This window comes from Carcharhinus amblyrhynchos, chromosome 20, assembly GCF_965287045.1.
Source record: "Carcharhinus amblyrhynchos chromosome 20, sCarAmb.v2.hapA, whole genome shotgun sequence".
In the NCBI taxonomy this organism is placed as follows: domain Eukaryota; kingdom Metazoa; phylum Chordata; class Chondrichthyes; order Carcharhiniformes; family Carcharhinidae; genus Carcharhinus; species Carcharhinus amblyrhynchos.
The window spans coordinates 27,363,814-27,391,756 of NC_137343.1; the positions used below are offsets into that span (position 1 = coordinate 27,363,814).

The window sequence follows — 27,943 nt, forward strand, 5'->3', positions numbered from 1 at the left end:
ATGCCAGTGCTCCTAGATACTGGAATCCCTCAAAATTATCCTACACTCTGAAAATCCATCTCAGTGTTTTCAAAGCCAACTCCCTAACCAAATTAGTGTGTTGTAAAATAATTTTGGAACCAAACAGAAAACATCTGTGTTACTTTGTTAGTAGAAAATGTACACACTCCAATTACAGAGAGAGACAAACAAACAAAAGAGACAAACAATAAATATAGCAGAAATACAGGAACCAATCAGTAAACACTAAATTTAATGCTTGAAAAAACTTTTAAAAAGTTACAAACCAATGTAGTATGCCCTGAGATGCCCTTCTACATCTGGTGCGGTCAGAGGGAACTGACATGACCCCTATCTCTCCTCTCTGCTTCTTAATGCAATTATTAGGCATCCACCAATGAGTCAAACTCTACATTTCATCCCCAGGTCTACTACACATCACATTGCTGCTCCATTGATGCCAACTCCCTACATCCAATCCACTGATTCTAGTGCCATTAAAGTTTATTTATTAGTCACAAGTAGGCTTACGTTAACACAGTAATGAAGTTATTATGAAAATCTCAAATTAAATTGTCGGAATTCAAAAATATGCCACTATCTTCAGAAAAAGTCATAATTTTTTCCCCTAATGTCCTGCTGCTAGGTGAAAGATACTTGATTCAAAGGAGAAAGGAATATAATGCTTTATGACTTCTACAGAATAATGGACAGGCACTGGAATTTATTCCCCATTGCACTAATAAAAAAAACCCCAGTTAACAATTAATAAAAATGAAAATTGGTTGGAATGTGAGTCTTTACAAGTAATCAAGTCTTAAAGGTGCAGACAATGTGAGTGGAGAGAGGGTTAAGCACAGGTTAAAGGGATGTGTACTGTCTCCAGCCAGGACAGTTTGTGAGATTTTACAAGCCTAGGCAAGTCGTGGGGGTTACCTGTAAAGACTTGCATTCCAACCATTCTTTTGTAAATTGAGTTTGTGTCTTTATATGCCCTGTTTGTGAACAGAACTCCCACTTACCTGATGAAGGGGCAGCGCTCCGAAAGCTAGTGGCTTGTCTACCAAATAAACCTGTTGGACTTTAACCTGGTGTTGTGAGACTTCTGACTGTGTTTACCCCAGTCCAACACCGGCATCTCCACATAGCACCAGGGACTCGGGTTCAATTCCAGCCTCAGGTGACTGTCTGTGAGGAGTTTGCATGTTCTCCCCGTCTATGTGGATTTTCTCCGGGTGCTCCAGTTTCCTCCCACATTCCAAAGATATGTATGTTAGGTGGATTGGCCATGCTAAATCACCCCTTAGAGTCAGGGGGACTAGTTAGGGTAAATGCATGGGGCTATGGGGATAAGGTCTGGGTGGGATTGTGGTTGGTGAAGACTAGATGGGCCAAATGGCCTCCTTCTGCACTGTATGCTTCTATGACTCTATAAGGAAATTGAATAGGCACCTGAGGGGTACAACTTGCAGGGATACAAGGATAGAGCCAGGGAAATGTGATTGACTGGATTGTTCTACAGAGACCCAGCTTGGGCTCAACGGGACAAATGCCTTCCCTCGGTGCCTTCATGGTTTTATGACTCTGTGGGTTGGATTTTATGTTCTCAATTAGGTTGCTGCCCGTGTCAGTGTCTATATGTCTTTCAATGAATTTTGTTTTGCACTTTTAATATATAATGAAGACTGATCCTGAGAATAAAAGCCTTTATAATTCTAGCTGTGACAGTAGATCAGTCTACAGAAGGCTGATTCTTAGAACCCACAAATGTTATATTTGAACCATATTACACTGTTAATGTAGCTGCAACAAAAACTCAACACTATTTTTTATATTAACTCAAAGTACCAAGAGCAGACTATATTGTGGCATCTAAAACTGGGCAATGAGAAACTGGCCCTGCAAGGAAGCAAGGGCAAGGAATAATGGCCGGGAAGCAAGCTTTCTTTGCACTTGTAGTCAACCTCCTTCCTGCCGAATGGCCACTAATTGATCATCTGATGCTTGATTGGATGGACGGAGAAGATGGAGGCGAGAGTGACTGGATGCATTGGTTTCCATTCCACCTCCCTCAGCCTGCCGGAAAACATAAAATCTAGCCTTCTGCCTTTATCTTGAAGCAAGGTTGTGGGAAAAGCACACTTTTTAATGCAATCTTTTGGTTCTAAAGTTTCACTTGCTGTGTTGGGGTATCTGAGAACACTTCAGAGTTTCTCCTTAACAACTTGCACATACCTATAGTTCCACTGTTAAGAAAAAGAAAAAGGAAGATGGAATGAGAGAGCATGTTACTGGCTGTGCCCGCAGTGAAGGCTATTACAAAATCAGTAAGAAGGACAAAGCGAAATACCTCAACATCAGTGGAACGTTAGCTGATGAGCCACCAGCTGACACACAGGTAAGATTACTGAGCAGAAAGAACGTTTGGAATTGGGATTCTGGTTCCATAACATTTCCCACCATTTTTCTCTAAACGCAATTGATATCTCATGTCCAAGGTTGAATTCTGAAGTCACAGTAGAACCTGTGCAACAATATTTAATAATTTTATTTGCAAAAAATGGTTATCTTCCATCATTTTTGCTTTTAGTTTGGTTCTGGGGGATTGGATGCATTCAAACTGATCTAAGTTGTTTGAAGCTGAAGTGTGTGTTATTGTATTGTGATTGAGAGTAAATGAATGTGCAATCTGAAACTGCTTTTAATTATTGTGAAGTTGGATAAGTTACACACGTGCAAAAGGAGAAAATTAAGTTTGCACGTGACTTGGTTTTGGCCAGACCTGTCCATGTTCAGCGATCATATAAACATTTTGTGTTTTAGCGATTTTTAGCTTTATGCTGTTAACATTTACAATTCAGCAAAGTTAGTTAATTTCAGTATCTTTTTAAGGGTAATCATTAGTGCACTGTACAGCTCTTCTGATTCACTATGGAATATTGTTGAGAGTATATTTCAATAATTTTACAAAATATGCAAATACACCATAGAAAATGTCCTGTCATTCTGGCCATGTGCTATATTAACGGATTCAGAACCCCACCTCAAATATGCTGTGATAAGTTTACCATTATGCTATTTATTAGATATAACCATTTAACTGAAGTAAATGAAGGACGCTGATGGCCTATGTGACATGCATATTAACCTTGTAAACCATGTTATCAAGTAGTCTCTCAAAAAGTGAGTTGTGTTATTAAGATGGTACTTTTGTGTGGTTTCCTTCTGAATGAAGATTTGTGTCCCCGAATGAAATGTAATAGCTAGACCCTGCCTACTCCCCACCCCAGAACACTGTACAAACATTTGTGGGGATTTTTCTTATTTCCCGTGATGAAATTACTTGATAGTTATTAGGTATTCTCTGTTGCTCACTCTGAGTGACATTCTTTTCCCACTCCCCATTTAATGTTGGCATTTCCTTATTTTCATTCTCTGATGGTTCACGGAGTCAGTGGGGTTCCACCTGGATTGAATTCTGCCACAGACTGTGCATGAGAATTCCTATTCTTGCTAAACTGTGCAAAGGTTCCAGTCCTACAGTATGGAGCAGTGTTGAATCACCTGGAGACCATCAATCAAGTAGCAGCTGCAAGTGACAGCTGATGAGCAGAGGACGATGATTTGGATGGTTCCATGATTTAAAAACAGCACTGCAACTTTACAATGATCCTAAGCATGATTGCTGTTGTATTTTTGGAGAATTGAACTTATTTGCCAGGTTGTGATAAAGCACAATACCACGAGGCAATGAGAGTGTATAATTTGCATAATACTCAACCACAAAAGTATTGAACGAGGCAAATAACTAATTATACAAACTCTTCATATGTGATGTGCAGGAATAAAGTATATTTGACAGTGCAGATTCAAGCAGCATCAATTATAATAATGCATTCTCCTTCAAACAGGGAATGAGTATTCCAGCCCAACCACATGCTTCCACTCGAGCAGGCTCAGAGAGGCGGTCAGAGCAGCGCAGACTCCTGTCATCTTTCATGGGTGGCTTACCAGCAGACAGCGATCTCCTTAAATTTAATCAACTGAAGGTTTGTGATCTCAGTTCCATTCTTTTTGCCTGCAGTTTGTATAGTTTTTGATTTACTTTATTATTGTCACATATATTGGGATACAGACAAAACATACTGTTCATAGAGTACATAGGGGAGAAGAAAAGGAGAGGGTGCAGAATGTAGTGTTACAATCACATCTAAGGTGTAGAGAAAGATCAACTTAATATATGGTAGGTCTATTCAAAAGTCTAATGCCAGCAGGGAAGAACTATTTTTGAGTCAGTTGGTATGTGTCCTCAGACTTTTATATCTTTTTCCCGATGAAAGAAGGTGGAAGAGAGTATGCTCAGGGTACAAGGAGTCCTTGATTACGCCGGCTACTTTTCCGAAGCAGCCCCTTAATAGGGCCCTAAGTATAACATATTTCTATCTCTGGATGTGTTCATTTACAGGGCAGCATGATGGCACTGTGGTTAGCACTGTTGCCTCACAACACCAGAGACCCAGGTTCAATGGGTAACTGTCTGTGGAGTTCACACTTTCTTCCTGTGTCTGCGTGGGTTTCCTTCGGGTGCTCCAGTTTCCTCCAATAGTCCAAAGATGTGTGAGTTAGGTTGATTGGCTGTGCTAAATTACTCCTTAATGTCAGGGGGATTAGCAGGGTAAATATGTGGGGCTACGGAGATAGGGGCCTGGGTGGGATTGTTGTCAGTGGAGGCTCGATGGACTAAATGGCAGCCTCCTGTACTGTAGGGGATTCTATGATCTAAGATTTTCATTGCACCAGTTGCCAGCTCAACCTTGAATTTGTTCTTTGTAGAGGTGAACTGAATGCAGTGAAATATCTTCCTTTGTATCACACTACTGACTTTTTCAGCAATGACCATGATCTTTCTGTTCGTTTTATTCCTGTTTTGATATATTTAAGCCACTTGGATGTCTTGCTGAAAACTGTGGGTAACTAGAAGCAATTAAAATTAGTCCATTGATTTCTTTTTCATTATCTTCATCTATCTTTCTCTCTTTTTTCCTGAAATTCTTCTGTTATTCTTGCTGGGCAATGGTTTCACGGGTGCTGGACTCTCCCTGGTAATTTGCCCAAATGGTCATCTTTAGTGTGTGACTCACTGTAGTGAGTGTCAACAGACTATTTAACGCCAGGAAATTACAGCTGAGTTTGATGTGCTGTTTTCCACATTTTAAACCAAGAGGGCAGTCTCCCTTTCCCCTCCCCTGGCTCTGGTTGGCCAACTCAGCACAAACTGGGGATCACATCTGGGATCCACCTATTCTCCAAAACCCATACTCAGGTGAGTCTGGACAGCAGCCTAAGTTGGAAACCAAAAATGGATTGTGGGGCACAAAAGGAAAATGAATTTAAAAAAAGTCAAAACATGCATTCTTTGGTCTATTTTTGTTTTTATAATATTCATTCATGAAAACAAGAGTTGTTTTTAATGGGGAATTTTAATTATCTGCAAATTGACTGGGAAAGTAATAGTGTAAAGGCAGAAGAGTTTCTAGAGTGTGTTTTTTACGTCCATATGTTTCCAATCCAAAGAGGCACAGCTGGGTCTTGTTCTGGGGAATGAGGTGAGTCAATTGGATCAGGTGTCAGTCAGGGAACATTTAGGGGATTGTGATAGTGGGCTGGACAGAAACACCTGGATGGATAGAAAGATAAATGAGTGGATTCGATCAAGATTCAGGAATCTGAATCGTTGCTAAGTACTGTCAGAAACAGAAAGGTGGCCAACTGTACACATTGGAAACAAAGACCCAACAGTTTTGTCTGGATGAAATGGAAAGAGAAATTGAGGGCAAAAATTAAAGAGGAAGAAGAAAAATCAGGTGGGTGGGTGGATAATGAGATTGAAGAAAGCTTGAAGAAAACCAGAGAAGAAAGTTAAGTTGATTGGCCATGCTAAATTGACCCTAGTGTCAGGGGGATTAGCAGGGTGAATTTGTGGGGTTATGGCAATAGGACCTGCATGGGATTGTAGTCAGTACAGACTCAATGGGCCGAATGACCTCCTTCTGCACTGTCAGGATTCTATGATTCTAAGATGCGAAACGATGCCAAAAGCCTCATTAAGGCTACATGAAAACAAATAAACAATCAAAGTATCATACAGTTTAGGCCACCTATGGAAAAGGACAAGGAGCAATCCAGACTGATAATTAATAATCGAGGAAGAGTCAACTTCAATGGGGGTGGATGTGGATCCGGCCCAGATAAAGCAGAGTCAAAGATGGGCAAGCAGAACTGTAACAGACCAATGGGTTTCTTGTAAAGAGAATATAGTTTAGGAAGAGTCAAGATACATTCCTATGTAAGGAAAGCTAGGGCAAAGAAATCCACTACTGCACCTGCCCATAACTGGGAGCTGGGAGCAGGCAGCACCTGTCAGCACTGGCATCTTTTTGTTCTTTGGACCAAAATGTGCCCACAAATGAAGAAGAATGCTATGAAAACCTGGGTCGTGTGACCTAAAGTGGAGCACCATTGACAACATGTGTTCCAGGCAGAGAACGGGGAGATTGCAAAGTGAGAGGGAAAAACAAACGTCCTAAAAGGGGAGTCTCAGACAAGAGATTGAGACATGAAGAGGTCCTAATTAAGTTAATGAGAAGGAAAAGAGCAGCAGTTAGCCTACTTTAGGTGAAGAGAGCTCAGCAGAAGCCTGGTAATCAAAGAGGACTCGGGAAGTCCTGATGAGCCATCAAGGCTGTCGAAGGCTGGTGATTCCTTAGTGCGGGCTGTCAGGGAAAAGATATCCCTTGCAGCAGAAGTGCTCAGGGCCGAAGAGCTGAGGTTATGCTTATGAGTTGGTGCTCGAGTGCATATTTAGGAATCTGGGGAAATGGAATTTTGGCAGACGGGAATGAAACCCACAAAGTTGGTTGTCCGAATTGGAGCAACTTTGTAGACCATTCCCAGGTTATGCCTTTGAAGGTGAAGACAGGAATCCCCTGTGAGTTTCATTGAGATTTGTTGATTCAATGTTTACTGATGTCTGTGTGGATTGAGAAATCCACAGACTCTGTCTTGGTCGGATCTGACATTTAGTATCTAGTGCGATGTGTTTGACTACAATTTGCCTGTTAATTCACATAAACCTGATATTAACCCTGAATGTTAAGAGTCTATGATAGATGTTGTAAATTGTTTTATCTTTTGGACCTTGTACAATAATATTTATTTTTGTTTGTTCAAAACTGATGCAATCTTGTGGCTATATTCCTAGCAAGTGTCTAGAATCTCAAACTTTGCTTTAAACAAAACATTATTGGTCCCAAATCAAATCTCACCAATAACTTGTGAATCTGGTCAAATTTTAAAACACATAAGATATGGGCCAGAATTCTCCGATCTCACTCACGGCTGGGATTATCCAGTCCTACTGCAGGGAAGGGAATTTTGTCTGAGCACCAAATGCTCCATTGTTGTTGGCAGTGGTGGTGGGGCGGCTGGGGCAATGTGGTGAACAAGATCAGAGAGTCTTGGCCATGGATTGCAAAAAATTTGACAATGTTTTGTGCATGTCCATTTTTAACCACTGACGCTCACAAAAGGCTTTATTTTCAGAAACCTATTCTCATTGCAACTTGTCACTTACAGTTCCGTAGGAAGAAGCTCAGATTCTCCAAGAGTCATATCCACGAATGGGGGCTTTTTGCAATGGAACCCATTGCAGCAGATGAGATGGTCATTGAGTATGTTGGACAAAATATCAGACAGGTAAAGACCAGTTTGTTTCTCACCCTTAGTGATATACAAATGTTTGGGTTGGATCTCTAACTTATAACACTAGGAATGCTTCTAGCCGTGCTTGAGACTGTTCACAACAACTTGCATATGCAAATCACTGCAGATGCTGGTATCTGAAACCAAAAGAGAAAGTGCTGAAAAATCTCAGCAGGTCTGGCAGCATCTGTAAGGAGAGAAAAGAGCTGATGTTTCAAGTCCAGATGACCCTTTGTCAGAGGTTTAACGAAGGGTCGTCTGAACTCAAAGTATCAGCTCTTTTCTCTCCTTACAGATGCTGCCAGACCTGCTGAGATTTTCCAGCATTTTCTCTGTTAGTTACATATGTATAACACATCTAACATAGGCTATCGCAAGGTGCTTCACAGGAATAATATCAACACAAAATTTGACATCAAGGTACATCAGGAAATATTAAAACAAGTGACCAAAGAAGTGGGTGATAAGGATTGTCAAAAAGGAGGGAAGAGAGGTATAGAGGGAGAGGCATAAGGAGGAATTAATGAGCTTGGGGCTTAGGCAGCTGGTGGAACTATTAAAATTGGGATATGTGCCAGCCAGCACTGAGATGTTGGAGGGTAGTAGGACTGGAAGAAGTATGGAGGTGGATGAGGCCATGGAAAGTTTTGCAAACAAGGATGAGAATTTTAAAACTGAGATGTTGTCAGACCAAGAGCCAATGTAGATCAGCGAGCAAAGGAGTGATAGAACAAGACTTGGTACGTTAGGATATGGATAGCAATGTTCTGGATGAATTTAGGTTCATGGAGGGTGGAAGATGAGAGGAAAACAATGTAATAGTCCAGTCAAGATGTAACAAAGGCATGGATCAGTGTTCTAGCATTGAGATGGGGAGGAGATGTCGACATTGTGGAGGAGGTGGAAGTACACGATCTTGATGGTGGAGCTGATGTATAGTCAGAAGCTCAACTCAGGGTCAGATAGGAAACAACAAAGGCTAGTGCCCCTGACAACACCTCGGCTGTTACTGAGGACATGCCTCAGAACTAGCTGTGCCTCTCAAAGCTGTTCCAGTACAGCTACAATACTGGTATCTACCCAACAATGTGGAAAATTAACCAGGTTGGCCTGTCAACAAGATGTAGGACAATACAGCCCCATCAGTCTCCTTTCAACCATCAGCCAAGTGGCAGGAGTGCGTCAGTGACGGTATTATCAAGCAGCTCACTGATGCTCAGTTTGGGTTCCATCAGCACAACTTGGCTCCAGATCTCATTATGTTCTTGATCCACACATGGAAAAAAGAGCTGAATTCAAGAGATAAGGTGCAGATTATTGCTGTCATCATCAAGTTAGCATTTGACCAAGGGTGATATCAAGAAACCCTGGCAAAATTTAAATCAATCAGGAAAGGGGGACACTCCATTGGATGGAGTTGTACCGAACACAAAGGGAGATGGGTGTGGTGGTTGGAAGCCAATCATCTTGTCATCAGGACATCACTGCAAGAGTTTCTCAGGGGAGTGTTGTAACCTAAAGTTAAAGTTTATTTACTTGTCACAAATGTGTGTTGTGTTGTTTGTCTTTCGTTGATGAAGATGTTGACACCATTAGTCATTTTAAGGCTGGATGTGGTGTGTCCAAAGATGACCAATCAGGCCAATTTGGACGTGGAATGTCCTGGCACATATTGGATAGATTTGTGTAGACGCTGTAGTTGTTGCACTGGTGGCTCTGACCTTGCGCAGCTCGTGCTTAAGTTGTGCGTCAGAAACGCACCTTGCTTCATAAGCTTGACAGCCCTTGTGGATGAGGCAGTGCCAGGTAGCGCGGTTTTATGCCAGTGTTTCCCAGGTGGTCGTGCCTATGTCAAGCAACTTCAGGGAGGCCTTGAGTGTGGCTTTGTAACGTTTCTTCTGCCTTTCATGCGAGCATCTTCCAGCAGAGAGTTCCCCAAAAAGGAGCTGCTTGGGTATGTGCTCATCTGCCATACGGATGACATGACCTGCCCACCAGGTCAGCGCTCTCATCAGCAGTGCGTGCACTGATGGTAGCCTTGCTCTACAGAGAACTTCAGTGTCTGGTACTTTGTCTTGCCATCGGATGCGTAATATTCTGCAAAGACAAGTCACGTGAAAATGATTGAGCTGTCTTGCATGCCTTCGATACATGGTCCACGTTTCACAGACATACAGGAGGGTAGTGAGTACCGCGGTGCTGTAGACCTTCAGTTTTGTTGCTGGGCTGATTCCTCGATGTTCCCATACAGTGGGGTGCAGTCTACCGAAAGCAGAACTTGCCTTTGCTATTCTGCAGTTAACTTCTGCATCAATAGTCACTGCCTGGAAGAGGGTGCTGCCAAGATAAGGGAATTGGTCCACTGCCTGTAATTTCTGCCACAGGACTCTTAAATCGGCCTCGCAGGTGGAGGATGTGGTCAAGAAGGTGTATGGTGTACTGGCCTTCATTAATCGAGGGATTGAGTTTAGGAGTCGGGAGGTAATGCTGCAACTTTATAAGTCCCTTGTCAGGCCTCACTTGGAGTACTGTGCGCCGTTCTGGTCGCCTCACTATAGGAAGGACGTAGAAGCTATTGAAAGGGTGCAGAGGAGATTTACAAGGATGTTGCCTGGATTGGGAGGCATGCCTTATGAACATAGGTTGAGGGAGCTGGGACTCTTCTCCCTGGAGAGACGAAGGTTGAGAGGTGACCTGATAGAGGTTTATAAAATGTTGAGAGGAATAGATAGGGTGGATTCTCAGAGGCTATTTCCCCAGGTTGAAATGGTCACTACGAGAGGACACAGATTTAAGGTGCAGGGAAGCAAGTACAGAGGTGATGTTAGGGGTAAGTTTTTCACTGAGGGTGGTGAGTGAATGGAATCGGCTGCCATCAGTAGTGGTGGAGGCGAACTCGCTGGGGTCTTTTAAAAGACTTCTGGATGAGTATATGGGATTTAATGGGATTGGGGGTTATAGATAGGTCTATGGATTGGTAGGTATTGATGTGATCGACGCAACTTGTGGGCCGAAGGGCCTGTTTGTGCTGTAGTGTTCTATGTTCTGCCCTTTTATTGTGATTATGGGTTATGTGTATGGTGCACAAGGAGCAGGTTGGTGCGTGATTTCGGTCCTTTTAGTCACAAATAAGGCTTACATTAACATTACAATGAAGTTACTGTGAAATTCCCCTAGTCGCCATACTCCAGTATCTGTTTGGGTCAATGCATCGAACCAGACATCTTTCAGACTGTTGGAGGAAACCGGGACATCCGGAGGAAACCCACACAGACATGGGGAGAACATGCAAACTCCACACAGACAGTGACCTGAGGTTGAAATTGAAGCTGGGACCTTGGCATTGTGAAGCAGCAGTGCTAACTACTGTGCCGCTCCCTTGGCTATCTTCAACTGTTTCACCATAAACCTTCCTTCCATCATAAGGTCAGAAGTCAGAATGTTTGCATATGCTTGCACTATATTCATTCACAATTCTCTCAGATACCCAAAGTAGTCCATGTTTGCATACATCGAGATCTGGACAGTATTCAGACTCAGGTTGATGCATTACAAGCAACATTTGTGTCACTCCAGTGCCAGGCAATGATTCTCTCCAACAAGGGCATTTAGGGATAGGCGATAGGCGATAAATGCTGGCCTAGCCAGCAAGGTCACATCACGTAAATTTAATTAAAAAAGAGAGAATCTAACTATCCTCCTTGATGTTCAGTGGAATTGTCATTGCTGAATTCCCTAACATTAACATTTTGCAGTTTACCATTGGTGAAAAACTTAACCCACCAAATAAATACTTCAGCCACAAATGCAGATTGGAGACTGTGTGAATTTTGCAGTGTGTAAATTATCTCCTGACTCTGTCCATCAAATATAAGTCAGGGAGTGTGATGGAATATTCTCAAATTGCCTGGATGAATGCAACTCCAATAACACTCAAGAAGATTGACACCATTCAGGACAAAGCAACTACCCATTCACCACCTTAAACATTCACTCCCTCCACTGTTGGCAGTATGGTAGTGGTATGTACCATATACACAATGCACTGAGTTACTCTCAAGGCTTCTTTGGCAGCACCTTCAAACCAACAACCTTTACCATTTCGATGGATATGGGCATCATGACGCCATGAGAATACCACCACCTGCAAGTTTCTCTCCAAGCCCACTCCATCCTGACATGGAAAATCTTGTTAAAATCTTAGAACTCCCTCCCTAACAGCACCGTGAGTGTACCTATACCACATAGCCTGCAGCAGTTCAAGCAGGCAGCTAACCCACTATTTTCTCAAGGACAATTAGGGATGGGAAACAAATGTTGGCCTTGCCTGCAGCTCCCTCATTCCATGAATGAATTTTTAAAAAAACCAAAGACACCAAGGTGGATGGTCCACTGAGCCTCCGACAGTGGCCAGCAAGCAATATAGCGTGAGTGGTCAGGAACAAAGACACTGCTTTCAGTCTTGATATTTACTTGGAAGAGATCTAGCAGTTCCATTAGTTTAAACTGAACAAGCAGCCTGAAAAATCAGAGACAGTGGAGGGCGCCAGGAGAAGCAGTGGTGAGGTAGAAACAGATGATGTCAGCATGCATGTGGAACCTAGCATCATGTTTTCAGATAAGGTCATCAAAGCCGCATGTAGGTAAGAAATGGGAAGTGGCTGAGGATAGATCCCTGGGGACACAAGCGCTAAAAAAGCAGGAATAGGAAGAGGCGCCATTGCAGATGATTACCCGGTACAACTGCATAGATAGGAATGGAAGCAGACAAGGAAAGAACTACCTAGTGGATGATGTTGGGGAGGGGTTGAAGGAGGGATGGTAGGGATGGTCAAAAGGTCGGCAAGGATGAAATGGGATGGTTTAGTGTGGCCATGGTCATTTGTGACTCTAATAAGGATTGTTTTAGTGCTATGGCAGTGATGGAAACCTGCATAGAGGGATTCAACCTCGGACTCATGATTAAGATGGGTGATGAGACATCAACATGTTTGTTGGACAAAGGGAGGTTGGAGATGGGGCGTGTGCTTTGCAAAAACATTGGGACCATGGTGAATTTTTTGAGGAGGGGGTGATAATGGTAGCTTTGAAAAAGAGGGAGACAGCCTAAGTGGAAACTATTATCATCTTTATTTGCTAAGTATCAGTTGTCTCTGGTTAGCAAACCAGGAGAATTGTATGTCATTCTGTAACCATTATGGAAAACTCATACTCTTACATTTGCAAAAAATGCTGCAGAAGATCTTAAAATGCTTTGAAAGAATGGCTGCATGAATGATATAGCATTAATCATGAGTACCCCAATGGATAACTGTGTACCTGATTTACCACACACTGACCCTGACTGTCTCATTGGTTCACCTATGGTAGATATGGATGATTATTTGTATATCAGAATTGTAAAGTTACGTTCACTGGTCTTGCGAGTTATTTAGAATGTAGGAATTAGGAGCAGAAGTCGGCAAATTCAACCCTTTGAGCTTGCTCTGCCATTCAATCATGGCTGATCTCTCCCTGGTCTCAAATCCACCTCCCCACCTCTTCCTCATATCCCAGTATCCCTGTTTTTAGGGAAATTCCTTTAATTTGTGTCTGATTTTATTTCCCTTCAGGTTATCGCAGACATGCGAGAAAAGCGATACGAAGATGAGGGAATTGGAAGTAGCTACATGTTCAGGGTGGACCACGATTCCATTATTGATGCCACAAAGTGTGGCAATTTTGCCAGATTTATCAACCATAGCTGCAATGTAAGCACTTAAATTTGTCAAAAGTGTTGATGTCTTAACTTGCAACTTTTAATATGTAACAGATTTGACTTGAATGTTTATATATTATAAACTAGAAACTTCAAATGATCACTAATTTACTAATAGTTAACTCTGCCAAACTTTGAAATATAAACAGAAAATCATGAAAATACTCAGCAGACAAGACAGTTTCTGCCAGATTTTGATTTGCTGACTTTACAGTGAATGTTAGCATATGCAGGCTTATCTTGAGATAACAGTAGATTTACAATTGCTGTTATAATAGAAGCAACATAAGCAGTTGCATTTCTTGCCCTAATCCACAGAAATGCAATTTGCAGGTCAAAGCTGTTGAGACTAAATTGGAACTTACTTTCTGTGAAACCAGAATCTTGTAATTACTTGGGTGCCATACAACATCAACACTCCTTGAACTCTGAGCTTAAGTTTAAATTTTAACTAAACCAGTGGCTTTCACAACAAATCAGGAGTCAACTGAATTGACTTTTAGACATGAATGTTCAACACAGCAATGATTTTTGGAAATTGTTCATGGAAGATTTCTTCATGTTGAGAGAATAGTATTGGGACTAAAGAAATACACGCTAAAGCTGAAGGCGTCTTCGACCACTAACCTAGGCCGAGAAAGAAATCCTAGACATAAACTTGGTGACGAAACCATTGTACTGTCCTTCCTAACTGTGCATTCCTTTTCTCTATTAACAGCCTAATTGCTATGCTAAAGTTATCACAGTGGAGTCGCAAAAGAAGATAGTGATTTACTCCAAACAGCAGATAAATGTGAACGAGGAGATCACGTATGACTACAAATTCCCCATTGAAGATGTGAAAATTCCATGTCTGTGTGGTGCAGAACACTGTAGAGGAACCCTCAATTGAAAGGGTCTGATCTGAAATGCTCTATTTGAGAGCAGTAACCTAGATGTGGTTGCACTTGCCAAACCAACAATTCGCACTTCTGCTGAACCTAAGGCTAAAACGCACATCAGTGTTGGGACTGCATTTAGGATTCAGGTGCTCTTCCTCTGGAAAGAAAGGTGTTTACCACTTCATGTCACAGTAAACTAGTACAGTACTAGTTCTTCCTCCCAGGTCCCACGCAGTGGAGCAGGGTCCCCACTCTTCCTTTCGCCTAAGTGAATGCTGCTACTTTTTCTTTTGAGTTCTTTTATGCGTTGCATTAAAAAGAGAAAATGCGAAGAAATGGCCATTGAATACTTGAAAAGGTTTATGGTTTGCAGCTGAAAAGACATTTCTACGCAAGTACTTCAAGTAATTGATGGGAATCTATGGCCTCAGCAGTAGCATCCTGTATATTTAGCCTGAGTTTGGTGCTTTTTTTTTTCAATGCTTTAATCCCCCTTATTTTCCTTTTACATATTTTAATGTTAACATTTTTTTGCAAATTGTAGATATGCTGGCTTAGCAAATTTTTATTTTTGTGCTAATGCACTAGGGTTTGGCCCATGGAGGCTTTGTGCACTATTCGCTTACAGACTTGCACGTGACTATTGGTAATCACCTTCTCTGTATAAAATTCCAGGGTTTTTTGTGCTCTAGTGGGTATCCTTAGCCAAGAGAGCTCTCTTCCTGTTGTTTATATTGTACAAAATAATTTCTATCTACAGGAAAAAAAACACAAAAAAACTTTCTAACCTCTGACAGAATTTTCACAACAAATTTCATTTATAATTTTTGTGAAGTTTTCAGGGATCATTTCAAACATGTAAACATTTAAAAAAAAAAGTTTTTTGAGCTCAATTTTCATCTTGTACATAGCGCACCCAGGTTTCTCCTCTCTGAACATTGTTTCTTGTAGAAACATATCCTTTCAAATAAAAAAAAGAATTTTGCTGGTTCCTTTGTACTTCAAAAGCTTGTAAATAATTTATTAAGAAAGTGAATATTGTAATTTGGGTTGTTGAAATACAACTCTGACTAGAGGAGGCAAATTAAAAAGAAAATGTTTAACAATGAGCTGGTAGCAATTTTTTCAGCTTGTGTCAAGCTTTGTATCATGTAAATTCTGTATAAATATTACCTCTATCAATTACCTAGATTTATTGGAAGCATTAAGGAATACAGTGAAAATGTTAAAAGGTCAGATTTTTTCATCTCTGATACTGCTGTGCAAATTGTATTTATTTGGAGGAAGGAAGGAGTGTACAGAAATTAGAGAAAAAAAGGCATCCCTTATATGTGTGTTAGCCAAGCATAAACTGGATATCAAAGTTTTTAGTTCCTCCTTAATATCCACTGTAATTTTTTTCTCAAAAACACTGTAAGGGACACTCGGTACCTAATAAAGGGTTATTATTTTAAAATCAGCTCATTTTGCTTGTTTTTTCCTAATATTGTACAGGTGCTGTTATTTTAACCCTTTCACTCATAGATACCAGGTTACCAGATTTAATTTGATTGTTCCCTGGACATTTATATCCTCGTAAACCAATGTATGTACAGTAGCTCTCTGATCATCACTGTATTTAATCATTCTGGCACAAATAAATTATAATTTCTCATGGAAATCATTACTCAAAAATATATTTATTCATAAACCTATGATGTTTCTGTAGCTATCTTGTCACTTTTATCAGTCTTTAACACTTGACCGAATACAATTCCTTCATCACTTTGCTGGGAACAAACTTGTCCTGTGACTGGTTGCAACTAGGAAGAGGTGCGTGAAAGGGTTAAACCTGAAAGTGTTTGGGGTTTTTTTTCTCCAAGAAAGTGGGGTGTGGGGGACCCAGTGAATTTCAGAGGGGTCAAGGTGTGAAAAGGTTTGAAAGAACAAGAAATACACCTGTTAGCTCTAGGGTTTTTGTTTCATTACAGTTTCTGTTTTGGTGATGTAGGAATTATTTTGTGCTTGCAAATTTCCAGATGGAATCAAATGAATTTGAGTGTTTTTGTTTTGTGCAAATAGAAACTGGTGTTAAGTGTCTCATTTTGATGAAAGTGAAACTGTTCCGTGGTTGTGTTTTACTTGTAAATATTTCTTCATATTTTTGTGAATTCATTACTATGTAACAATGTATGATAGTACCTTTTATAAAGCAATCCATAAATATACTGACCTTTTCTTACAGATAAACTGGATGTGTCATTTATTCTGAAAAAGTCATTTTCTGTACTTCAGGATTTGCACATATGTTTGTTGCATTCCCCTGGGCTCTGGTAAAGTGATTCATTTTAATTACCAGATTAAACACTTGAGCTGTTTGCTGTATCCTTTGCATATCAAAGAAGAGAAGCTTCTCCATCTCTGCTACAGTTAGAAGAAACTGTTTCATACTATATTGCAGATTTAATTGGCTGAAAATTTATCAACATTATTCATTTAAGTAAAACACCAACATAAGCTGAGGAAGATAAATAACTGGGAAAATCGAGGAATATTTGCATCTTTTATAGGATTTCAGGATGGACAGCACGGTGGCACAATGGTTAGCACTGCTGCCTCACAGTGCCAGGGACCCAGGTTCGATTCCAATCTTGGGTCACTGTGTGGAGTTTAGTACTTTCTCCCTGTGTCTGCGTGGGTTTCCTCTGGGTGCTCCGGTTTTCTCCCATGCTCCAGAGATGTGCGGGTTAGATGGATTGGTCATGCTCAATTGCCCCTTGGTGTCAGGGGGTTCAGCAGGATAAATACATAATGTTACAGGGAAAGGGCCTAGGTGGGATTGTTGTCAATGCAGGTGCAATGGGCCAATTGGCCTATTTCTGCACTGTAGGAATTCTATGATGTCAAATAAGAAATTTCAAGATATTACAAAGATTATTTTGATGCTTTAGCTGATGCACCACAGGCCCAGGCAGAGAAACTTGGGAGTTTGTGAATTTTGGAATTAACGTGGTAGGAGCTTATCTTAGGAGAAGTAAGAAAAGCCTGTTCAAATTTCACCAGTGGATGCCAAAACACCAAATTTCAATTATTCAGTAATATTCCACTCATGAAGGTTAGATTGAACACCCGTGCTCTTGCTATCATCATCTTCCCATTCTACTTTGTTACATGCCATGTAGTTGCATTGCTGGGAGATTTCCTCTGTGCGTTACTTTTTTCTGTTAGAAAGCAGATGGAATTTATTTAGAAAGAGATACATTTTCCAACCACTGCTGTTTCCTTATCTACAGTTTTGATTTACGTCATGACAAAAACAAACTTGTGTTTATATATTGATGTTCATATCCCTGGGACAGCCAAAAGTGGCACAGACATGATGGGCCAGTTGGCCTCTTTCTGTGCTGTGAACATTCCATGATTCTATGAAAAATGTCTCTCAACCAATACATTGCTATATGCAAATAATGAACATGTCCACAGGAAACTCACATGAACTACAATTATGACCAGTTTATTTGTATTTTTGGTGGTGTTGATTGAAGGATACATGTTGGCCAGAACACTGGGAAATCTTCTCTGCTCTTTGAATATCGCCATGAGACTTTTTACGTCCATATGGACAGTCCTTGGTATACATTTTATTTGAAAGACAGCACTTCAGCCTAAATCCAGCCATGAATTTGCAGTTTTCTGACTCAACATTGCAATGTAGCTGATCTGAAAGCATAGCTAGCTGGCAATAGTGTTTTCTTCCCCATCCTTTCCTTTTGCCCATCAACCTTTAACCTCAAGTTTTCCTTCTGCTACATACCTGAGTTTTCCACCCACATGCACCCAGCTCACAACTGTGATAACGAAAACCCTTGGATCTATCAGATATCAATGTCAATCTCTGCCCCCATCAAGGCCATGAACTGGGTCTTTCGCAGAGCAGTGGATCACGGTCAACATACGAGGACTAATTAGGCAGGGGCGAAGCACTAAGATGAAGTGTTAGAAAGGAACTACAAAGAAATGACAGTGACAAACAGCAATAGAATAAAAAATAGTTCAAAAATCATGGGTTTAGATGGAGGAATTGCAAGACAGATTAGGATAAGTTTAGAGTACATATGCAAATGAGGTTGGCAATAGCAAAAACCTAGCTGAAAGACAAGTCATGTGAAATATTTTAGGCTCCAATATATTCAGAAAAGAATGAAAAGAAGGGGTTACAGTATTGATCAATAATACAGGATGAATATAAGGACATGCCTCTCCCACCATTTGGAGCTCTGTATTGCCATTCCAGAGGATGCCCAACACTATTCCAAGTTAATCAGGCACTGACCTGGACAGCACCAGTTTCCCAGTGAACTAAATCCCCAGTAATATGGAAAACCTGCCCATGAAAACTTCAGGCCAATCAAAGGTTGGCAGCACCAGCCACTGTGGGACCACTGCCAGTGTTGCACTGGGGCCTCCCCAGAGGATCTGTGATGGACCTTCTGGAAGCAGGTAAGTTTGGTGGGAGGGGCTGCTGGTCTTAGGGCAAGGGGGAGAACAGCGAGGGCAGATGGTGATCTTCTGTGGGGTCAAGCCTTCCCAATGCTGGGACGCTGGATGAAGAGCAGAGTTCCTTAGAACAAGGAGCCACCATTCCCCTGAAGACTGCAGACAAACACAACAGGATTTGCTACATAGGCTCCCCAAATTGTGAGACCCCCTCCTACTGCTGCTGTAACTATCAGTGGCAGCAGGATGAAGCCTCAGTTGACATCTAGGCAACAAATCCACCCACATGTTTCCTCACCATGGACTTAATTGGAAAAAGACAGAATCTCCAATCCACATCTTCTCATCTGCTCACATGCACCTGCTTCTCCCCATCCCCCCGAACACGCCTTTGGGGTAGGAGAGGTGTCACTAAATTCCACACACTCTTACAGCAATAGTAGGTGATGATGTATATGAGGGTTTAACATCATAATCTTTTTGGTTAGTTAAAATTGAGGAACAATATACACGGCTAGGTGTATACTAAAGGTCAAGCATCTTTGCAGGAAAGTTGCAAGAACTTTGAGAAAGTGAAAATGGGAGACTTCAATTATCCCTGTAGAGACTGAGAAAACAACAGTTACAAGCAGGAAAGAATTCGTGATTAAAGGGACAGTGGATCCAACATTGGCAAAAGGACAAAGCAGAGTGTAAAATTCTTTCAGGTTGGATGGAAGCATACAGTGTTGTCTCCCAATGTGTTGGGACAACGGCTCTTCGTAGATTAATGATGTGGACTTGGGTGTTCAAAGCATAATTTCACAAAATCCAGAAATGCAGTAAATAATGAGGAAGATTGTAACAGACTTTATTGGGATAGTGCATCCACCATGCTTCTAGGCAGTGCATTCCACAGCAAAACACTCACCGTTTGAAAAGGCTTTTTCTCACATTGCTTCTGTTTGTTTTGCAAATCACTTTAAATCTGTGCCCTTTCAGTCTCAATCTTTTACAAGCAGGAGCAGTTTCTCCCTATCTTTGCAGCCCTCTCATGATTTTGAACACTAGCAAATCTCCACTTAAGCATCTCCTCTCCAAGGGAAACAGTCCCAACCTCTCCGATCTATTCAGAACAGAAATTTCTCATCCCTAGACCTATTCTTGTAAACCTCTTCTGCAATCTCTCCAGTGTGTGCACATCCTTTCTAAAACTGGAAGTTATAATCTGTAGTTGATTATCAGTATGTGATGTAAATAAAAAGTAAAGTCGCCGTAGTCTGCTTTTCTCTTTGAGGGGGTGAGCTGACTGGTGGTGATTTAACCTGAGGATCACCACACCTCAGGCATAGGGCAATGTTGAGAAGGTGGGCCCTTCATGAAAATTCTCCCAAATTCAATTTAGAAACTCTTTCTCCTCTCGGTCCATTACACTACCACTATTCCAGCCAATAATAGGGTAATTATTAAGTTCCCCATAATTACTTTACAATATTTGCATCTCTCTGTATTCCCCTTCAGATTTGTTCCTCTACGTCCTTCTCACTAAGTGGTCTGTAGACTATAACCGAGCAATGTAATTGCATCCTTTTTGTTCCCTAGCTTTAGCCAAATAGATTCTGCCCTCAGACCCTCTGGGAAATCCTCATTCTCTAGCACTGCAATGCTCTCCTTAATCAATACTACCACTCCTCCTCCTTTTCTCCCTATCCTATCTTTCCTAAACACTTTGACCCCTGGAAAATTTTACACATAGTCCTGCCCTTTCTTGAGCCAGGTATGCAGAGGAGGTTTACTAGGCTGATGCCAGAGTTGAGGGGGTTGAGCTATGAGGAGAGGCTGAATAAACTAGGCTTGTACTTGTTAGAGTTTAGAAGAATGAGGGGAGATCTCATTGAGACGTATAAGATGATGAATGGGATGGATAGGGTAGAGGTGAAGAGGCTCTTCCCGCTCAGAAAGGACAGTAGGACTAGGGGGCACAGCCTCAAGATAAACGGGGGTCGGTTTAGAACGGAGTTGAGGGGCAACTTCTTCACTCAAAGGGTGGTGAATCTCTGGAATTCTCTGCCCGTTGAAGTGGTGGAGGCTGCCTCGCTAAATATTTTTAAGACGCGGGTTGATGGGTTTTTGATAAGCGAGGGGATTAAGGGTTATGGGGAGAGGTGGGAATGTGGAACTGAGCCACGACAGATCAGCCATGATCTTATTGAATGGTGGGGCAGGCTCGAGGGGCTAGATGGCCTACTCCTGCTCCTATTTCTTATGTTCTTATGTTCTGTTATTGCCACAACAATAATTCTGTTCCCATAACTCACCAATCTTATTAACTACACTCTATGCATTCACTTACATAAGTATAACCCTTCATTACTTTTTCCTTACTTCGACTCTGCCTATTAATTTACTGTTCTCTATTATAGAATTATCTGTCTCCCCAGTATTTTGTGCACCTTCATATTACTCTCAATATTTTCTCCTGGTTCCCATTCAAATAAACATGCTATTCATGGATATGACTCGAGCTGTTACTTGAGTTCTGAAACCCAGAGCTCAAGTTTCTGCAGCTGACTGCACTTTCTGCACAAATGGTTTTCTAGGTCACCAGTAGTGTCCACGACTGCCCACATATTACAGGATGTGCATTCCACATGACTGAGCTGCCCTGCCATGTCTTAACCTTACTGCCCTTACTTTAACTATTTATTTTGGTTTACTTTTATCATTTTACTTTATTGATCCTAACTTCCCCTTTTGTTTTTTACTCAAATCCAAGTAGCTATTTCTTTTGAAAATAACATGCTTTTCTAATTTACAGCTACTTAAAGGCACTCCCAAACAACATTTCTTACCAGCCAATTAACTTACCCATGCATTGATCTCCCACACGAACTTAACTCACTATTCACACAGTCTCTGTCTCACTCTGGCATAATCTCTGTCTCCTTGTGCACCCGTTACATCTGGCTGAAGATTATTGCAAACGCTTCAATTTTATCTTTTATTCTGATGTGCTGGATTCCCCCATCATTGAGTTTGGGGATATTTGTGGTACCTCCACTTCCAGTGAGTTGGTTAACTGTCCACCACTATTCACAATTGAATGTGGCAGGACTGCAGATCTCTCAGATCCGATCTGTTGGTTGTGGAATCATTTAGCTTTGTCTATCACTTGCCGCTTATCCAGTTTGGCATGCAAGTAGTCCTGTTTTGTGCCTTCACCAGGTTGACACCTCATTTCTAGGTATGCCTGGTGCTGCTCCTGGCATGCTGACCTGCATTTTCCATTGGACTAGGATTGATCCCCTGGCTTGATGGTATTGGTAAAGTGGGGGATATGCTGGACCATGAAGTTATAGATTGTGATTGTATATAATTCTGTTGCTGCTGATGGCCCACAGCACTTTGTGGGTTGTCTTGGGTTGCTAGATCTGTTTGAAATCTATCCCACTTAGCATGGTGATAGTCCCACACATGACTGAGGATATCCTCAATGTGAAGATAGGACTTTGTCTCCACAAGGGCTGTAGGGTGGTCACTCCTACTGATACTGTCATGGACAGATGCATCTATGGCAGGCAGATTGGTGAGGATGAGGTTAAGTATAGTTTTCACTCTGGTTGGTTCCCTCATCACCTGTCGCAGACCCAACCTAGCTGCTCTGTCCTTGAGAAGTGAGCCAGCTTGTTCTGTGACAGTGCTACCAAGCCATTCTTGGTAGTGGACACTGAAGTCCCTGACCCAGAGTGTATTCTGCACCCTTGCCACCGTCAGTGCTTCCTCCAAGTGGTGTTCAACTTGGAGAATTACTGAATCATTAGCTGAGGGGGTCTAATACATGGTAATTAGCAAGAGATTTCCTTGTCCATGTTTGACTGATGCCAAGAGACTTCATAGGGCCCAGAGTCGATGGTCAGGATTATTAGAGGAACTCCTTCCCTCCCAATGTGTACCACAGTGCCGCCACCACCTCTGCTGGGTCTGTCCTGCCGGTCGGATAAGGCATACCCAGGAATGGTGATGGTAGTGTCTGGGACATTATCTATAAAGTATGTTTCCGTGAAAGTGTCTGGCTGTTACTTGGTAAGTCTGTGAGACAGCTCTCCCAATTTTGGCACAAGCCGCCAGATGTTAGTAAAGAGGGCTTTGCAGGGTCGACAGAGCTGAGTTTGTCATCATCATTTCTGGTGCCTCGGTCAATGCCGGGTGATCCGTCTGGTTTCATTTGTTTGTTGACATTGTTATGGCAGTCTGAAACAATTGATGGATTGCTGGGCCATTTCAGAGAGCAGTTAAGAGTCAATCAAATTGCTGTGGATCTAGAGTTACATGCAGACCAGATTAAATAAGGGTGGCAGATTTCGTTCCCTTCAGGACATTAGTGAACCAGTCAAGTTTTTACAACTAATGGTTGCATAGTCATTATTAGACTTTTAATTCCAGATTTTTTATTGAATTGAAATTTCACCATATGCCGTGGTGGGACTCAAATCCAGGTTCCCAGAGCATTACCCTGGGTCTCTGGATTACTAGTCCAGTGACAATACCACTGTGCATCACCTTCCAGTGTCTTCAATTATTTAGACTAAATAAAAACAATAATAATTAGGAATAAATGTATCACTTAAAGAACATAGAATACTCCAGTTCGTCAGATTATTTTGTTCCATTCCTAAAACAGTATTTTCCAGTGATGACTCCTCACATGCACAAAGCAAATCTAATAATATTAATTCCCCAATGTAGAAAAATGTGCAAGTTATTTTTAATAGTATAGTAATTTGTACTTTGTATTATGTAAAACATAATACCTTTGGATTGTAATATCTCCCTAAATAAAAATAAGATAAAAGAATGTTCAGTTAAGAGATTTGGCTTGGTTTGAATATGCAAAGTTTTAAAATTAATTATAACCACTTTGAATTGTTCAAGGTAATTTAAAATAAAGAATGTGTCTTGTGATTAGGAAAATACAGATTTCTAAGTTTGTGAACATACCTTAAAATATAAGTGATACATAATGTTATCCCTAGAATTCTATGCATGTTCTGTGTTTTCTGTCTAGGAGTCAGACAGATTGCTACTACACACATAGCTGCCATGATACACTGTATGTTCCAATGGAAATAAGTCAATTTTAATGAATCATTGATGTTGCTCATTGTAGATTAGAAAATAAACTCTTTTTAAGGACAATAGTACTATGTCTTATTCTGTTGATAAAGCTTAATTATATAATTCAGTTTGTTCTTTTAAGACAACAAACTGCAACTGTCGCAGATTCAGGCCAATTAGACATTAAACTATTTTCTGCACTGTACTTTTTTTGAGCACGACTGCTGAATTTAATACTATTTTCTCTTTACAAGGCAAATGACTGACACCTTACATTGTAACATCTGTATCTTTTTAAATAGATACTAATAGATCAGCCACAGCTTTGCCCATTAGAAGTCAGATTATTTGCTATCAATACAGACATATGCATTTCAAATGTTTTATTCCACTGATGAAATTGAATTGTTCTTCTTTAAGATCAAACATTTAAATGTTAAGTTGACAGAATGTCATATCTATCACAGTTTGTTTGGTAATGAGACAGTGCCGGACGTGTTTAATTGTTCTTCAGGCTCCAAATCAAAACCAGAATGAAACATCTGGCTTCACTTATTTCTTTTCAAGTAAAATTGTTAAAGTTAGTTTTTAAATCATTTAAATCTATAGATAGTGAGACTCCTTTTTTAACAAGGTCATTTTTCCTGTTGAGAAAATATCTTCATGGATTCTGGTTTTCTTTCAAAAAAAACTGATGGAAGAAATTTGCATTAGAAAATCAACCAAAGAATTTGACTGGCATAAATTCATCAGAAACATTAACATGACAGAGAGGACAAAAAGTGTAATGCAATGAACAAGAAATACATCGACACATACCCTTCAATATATTACTCGTGGTAAATTAGGTTATATAAATGCAAGTTTTTTTTCTAGTTGGGAATTGTCGATATTTGTCCTCATGTAGTTTGATGTGGGCATTTTTTGTCTTTATTTTGTGGTGTTGGTGGATTTTAGGGCTGCTGTTGGAATGGGCTGGCATGCTGTAAAATGGTGTGCTGTGTTGAAGATGTTGTGCCCATTTTCTACCTGTTTCTGCTGGTATTTTACCAGCAGCAGGGGAGGTCCATTCTTGGGTTGTCTGAAGCTCACATGGAACGGCTCTCTCCTCCCCAACACCATGTCCCCCCCATCTCCCCCATTTACCCCCCACCCCCACCCCCATTCCTCCTTCCCTCCACTTTCCAGAACCTGGTTCTGCAGATTGGCCCCTGCAGAAGACTACAACCTTCTAATCTGGCTCCATCGACAGTTGTCACTGGGGATTGCCTGAAGTCCCAAAAATGACCACTGCTTCTGGTGGCACTACTGAAACTGCAGAGCCTCCGATCATCTGATTGGCCAGATAGTCTTGGAGAACGGCACTCCTCTCAGATGGGGGCAAAAGTTTCCCCGTGAACCAATGGTTTTAAAATTTGCTCAGAGCAACCTAGCAAAGCAGCATTGGGCTCACCCCAAATTTTCACCTGGGGTCATGGGCCGCTTTCTCAGTGTAATTTTATATTTGTGCCTACACAATTTCTTTGGCGGGGGGGGGGGGATTGGTGGTGGTGGTGCAGGGAGACTGAGAGCCGTATATAGATTTGATTACAAAGGAGTAGCTGGAGAAAAGGTAGGGAGAAATCCAGGTGGCCATCAGCGTTCTAACAGGGGAGATGTACAGCATGAGTAGCTGAATTGGAGTGAGGAAGAGAAGGTCAGGAGATCACAGGAAAATCAGGGAGATACAGAAAGGCAAACATAAATTGAAGGAAACAGATGGGGAAAAGCAGGGCAGTCATTGATGTGGGACTGCGATCATGTGAGAGTTCAACGAATAAGGCAAATTTGAAGTGATAAGATGGGAGGGAGGGGTAGTTATTCTATCTGTGCAATGTGACACATGTAAAAGCTGACACATGTAAAAGCTAATTTTTTGATGGTTGCATGAGGGATTGTCATTGAGAAATTAGTGTTGATATTCAGACCGTAAGAAGTTTGACAACACCAGGTTTAAGTCCAACCGATTTATTAGGAATTAAACCTGGTGTTGTCAGACTTCTTACTGTGTTTACCCCAGTCCAACGCCGGCATCTCCACATCATGACTACTATTGAAATTCAGACCACCAAGGCTGATCAAACTGAAAAGCTTGATTGGCTAGAATAAAATTGGCTAAAATAGAATAAATTTGGAGGCGGTTTTAATAAATTTGTCTACAATTAGATTTGAGAAGTATTGGAAGTGTTTTCTAACATTAACACGAGAGAATACAAATAACACCATAAATAGATTGTAGCATGGTAACTCTTTGCGAGCTGTGATGGTATGATTTGTATGTTTATCATGCAAAACAATACTTTTCACTGTATCACAGCACATGTGACAATAATAAATCAAATTAAAAGAATTAAGTTTGAAATTTACTGGTTATATCAAAGATGCAAGATAATCAGATAATTTTACTGTTCCACAACATTCAATCCAAGCTACATTAACTAGCCACACAAACCAAATTAATTATAGGAGGGGAAATACAAGGCACAGAATGAGAAGATTGACTCCGAATAGTCAAGATCATCAAAAATGAAAAGTACAACACATTGGTATGCATTAACTAATACTTATTTATTGGCACATCTAAGATAATACAGTAACACCACCAGAAAGTAAAGCAATGGTGAGGATATAGATGTAAGTACAATTGTAATTACTACATCATCACATTCTCCATCTGCTATATACAGCCTTGTCTAGCTAGAATGCATATTAATGTACTAAATTCTATATTTGCTGTTGGGCACTATTTTTTAATAGGAAACATTTTTCTCCCTAGTAATAGATTATTTGCTACTACTTAAAATGGAATGGCAAAATCCTAGGATATTTTCAGTCACATTCATTGGCAGTCACATTTTAGATATAAAAAAGTGATACAAACTTGGACCACTGTTTCCCAAACTGCTGGAAATGCACAAAGTGACAAAGAATTTTTTCTGAAAGTAATATATATAACCCTTCAAGAACATAAGTTTTGTTCCTTCAAAGTTTTAGTTCTCTGTAGGCTTTCATTGAATGTATGATTTTCCTGCTCCTTCAGTGGAGTGAAGTTAATTTTAGGGCAAACAATAACTTTTACTTATATAGCACCTTTAACATAAAACATTCCAAGACACTTCATAGCAGCCTCATTAAACAAATTGTGACAGCGAGCGATATAAAGAGATATGATCTGAGCACTCCAAGTGCTCATTTAAATGCTTCTTAAATTGTTGAAAGGGTTCATGCTTCTATCAGCCTTTCAGGCAGTGAGTTCTGGATTCCTGCCACCCTCTGGATGAAAAGATTTTCCTCAAATCCCCTCTAAATCTCCTGCCCCCTATCTTAAATCCATGTTCCCTTCTCAAAGAGACAGATTTTAAGAAGTGTCTTAAAGGAGGAAAGTCAGGTGTAGGGAGGGTATTCCAGAGCGTAGCGTCTAGGCAACTGAAGGCATGATGGTCCACTGCTACCATATGTTCAAGCAATTAAAATCAGGGATGCACAAGAGGCCAGAGTTAGAAGAGTGTGAATAGTCAGAGGGTTGTAAGCACTTTTTCAATCCTTTCTCTGCTTTCATGAAATTTGCAGGAAGTTTTTGGATGATTTTTATCACAGAGAAATGTCATAGTCAGAGGGTGGAATTTTCCCATCCTACCACGGGAATGGTGGTGGGCAGGAGAGGGCCATGCAAACGTCTGTTGGCTTCGGGTGGGATTTTCCGGTCTTGGTGTGAGCGTGGCTGGAGAATCCCACCCATAGAGTTTTATAGCACAGAAAGAGATCCTTCGGTCGTTTGTATCTGTGTGGCCCATCAATTCTAATCCTATTTTCCAGCACTTGGTCCATAGCCTTGTATGCTTATGGCATTCCAAGTGCTCATCTAAATGCTTCTTAAATTGTTGAGAGAGTTCCTGCTTCTACCACCCTTTCAGGCAGTGAGTTCCAGGATTCC

General features: G+C 40.9%; 1 protein-coding gene across 1 annotated transcript in view; it reads left to right on the forward strand.

Annotated features, from left to right (window-relative positions):
• Positions 1 to 16,612, forward strand: part of setd1ba (SET domain containing 1B, histone lysine methyltransferase a) — a 161,815-nt gene extending 145,203 nt beyond the window's left edge. Inside the window, exons 14-18 of the mRNA XM_080208309.1 lie at positions 2,232 to 2,398; positions 3,912 to 4,049; positions 7,636 to 7,755; positions 13,374 to 13,511; positions 14,238 to 16,612. Of these exons, the coding sequence (XP_080064435.1) occupies positions 2,232 to 2,398; positions 3,912 to 4,049; positions 7,636 to 7,755; positions 13,374 to 13,511; positions 14,238 to 14,411 (737 nt within the window). The 3' untranslated portion in view covers positions 14,412 to 16,612. The remainder of the gene's footprint in view (positions 1 to 2,231; positions 2,399 to 3,911; positions 4,050 to 7,635; positions 7,756 to 13,373; positions 13,512 to 14,237) is intronic.
• The last annotated feature ends 11,331 nt before the right edge of the window (positions 16,613 to 27,943 follow it).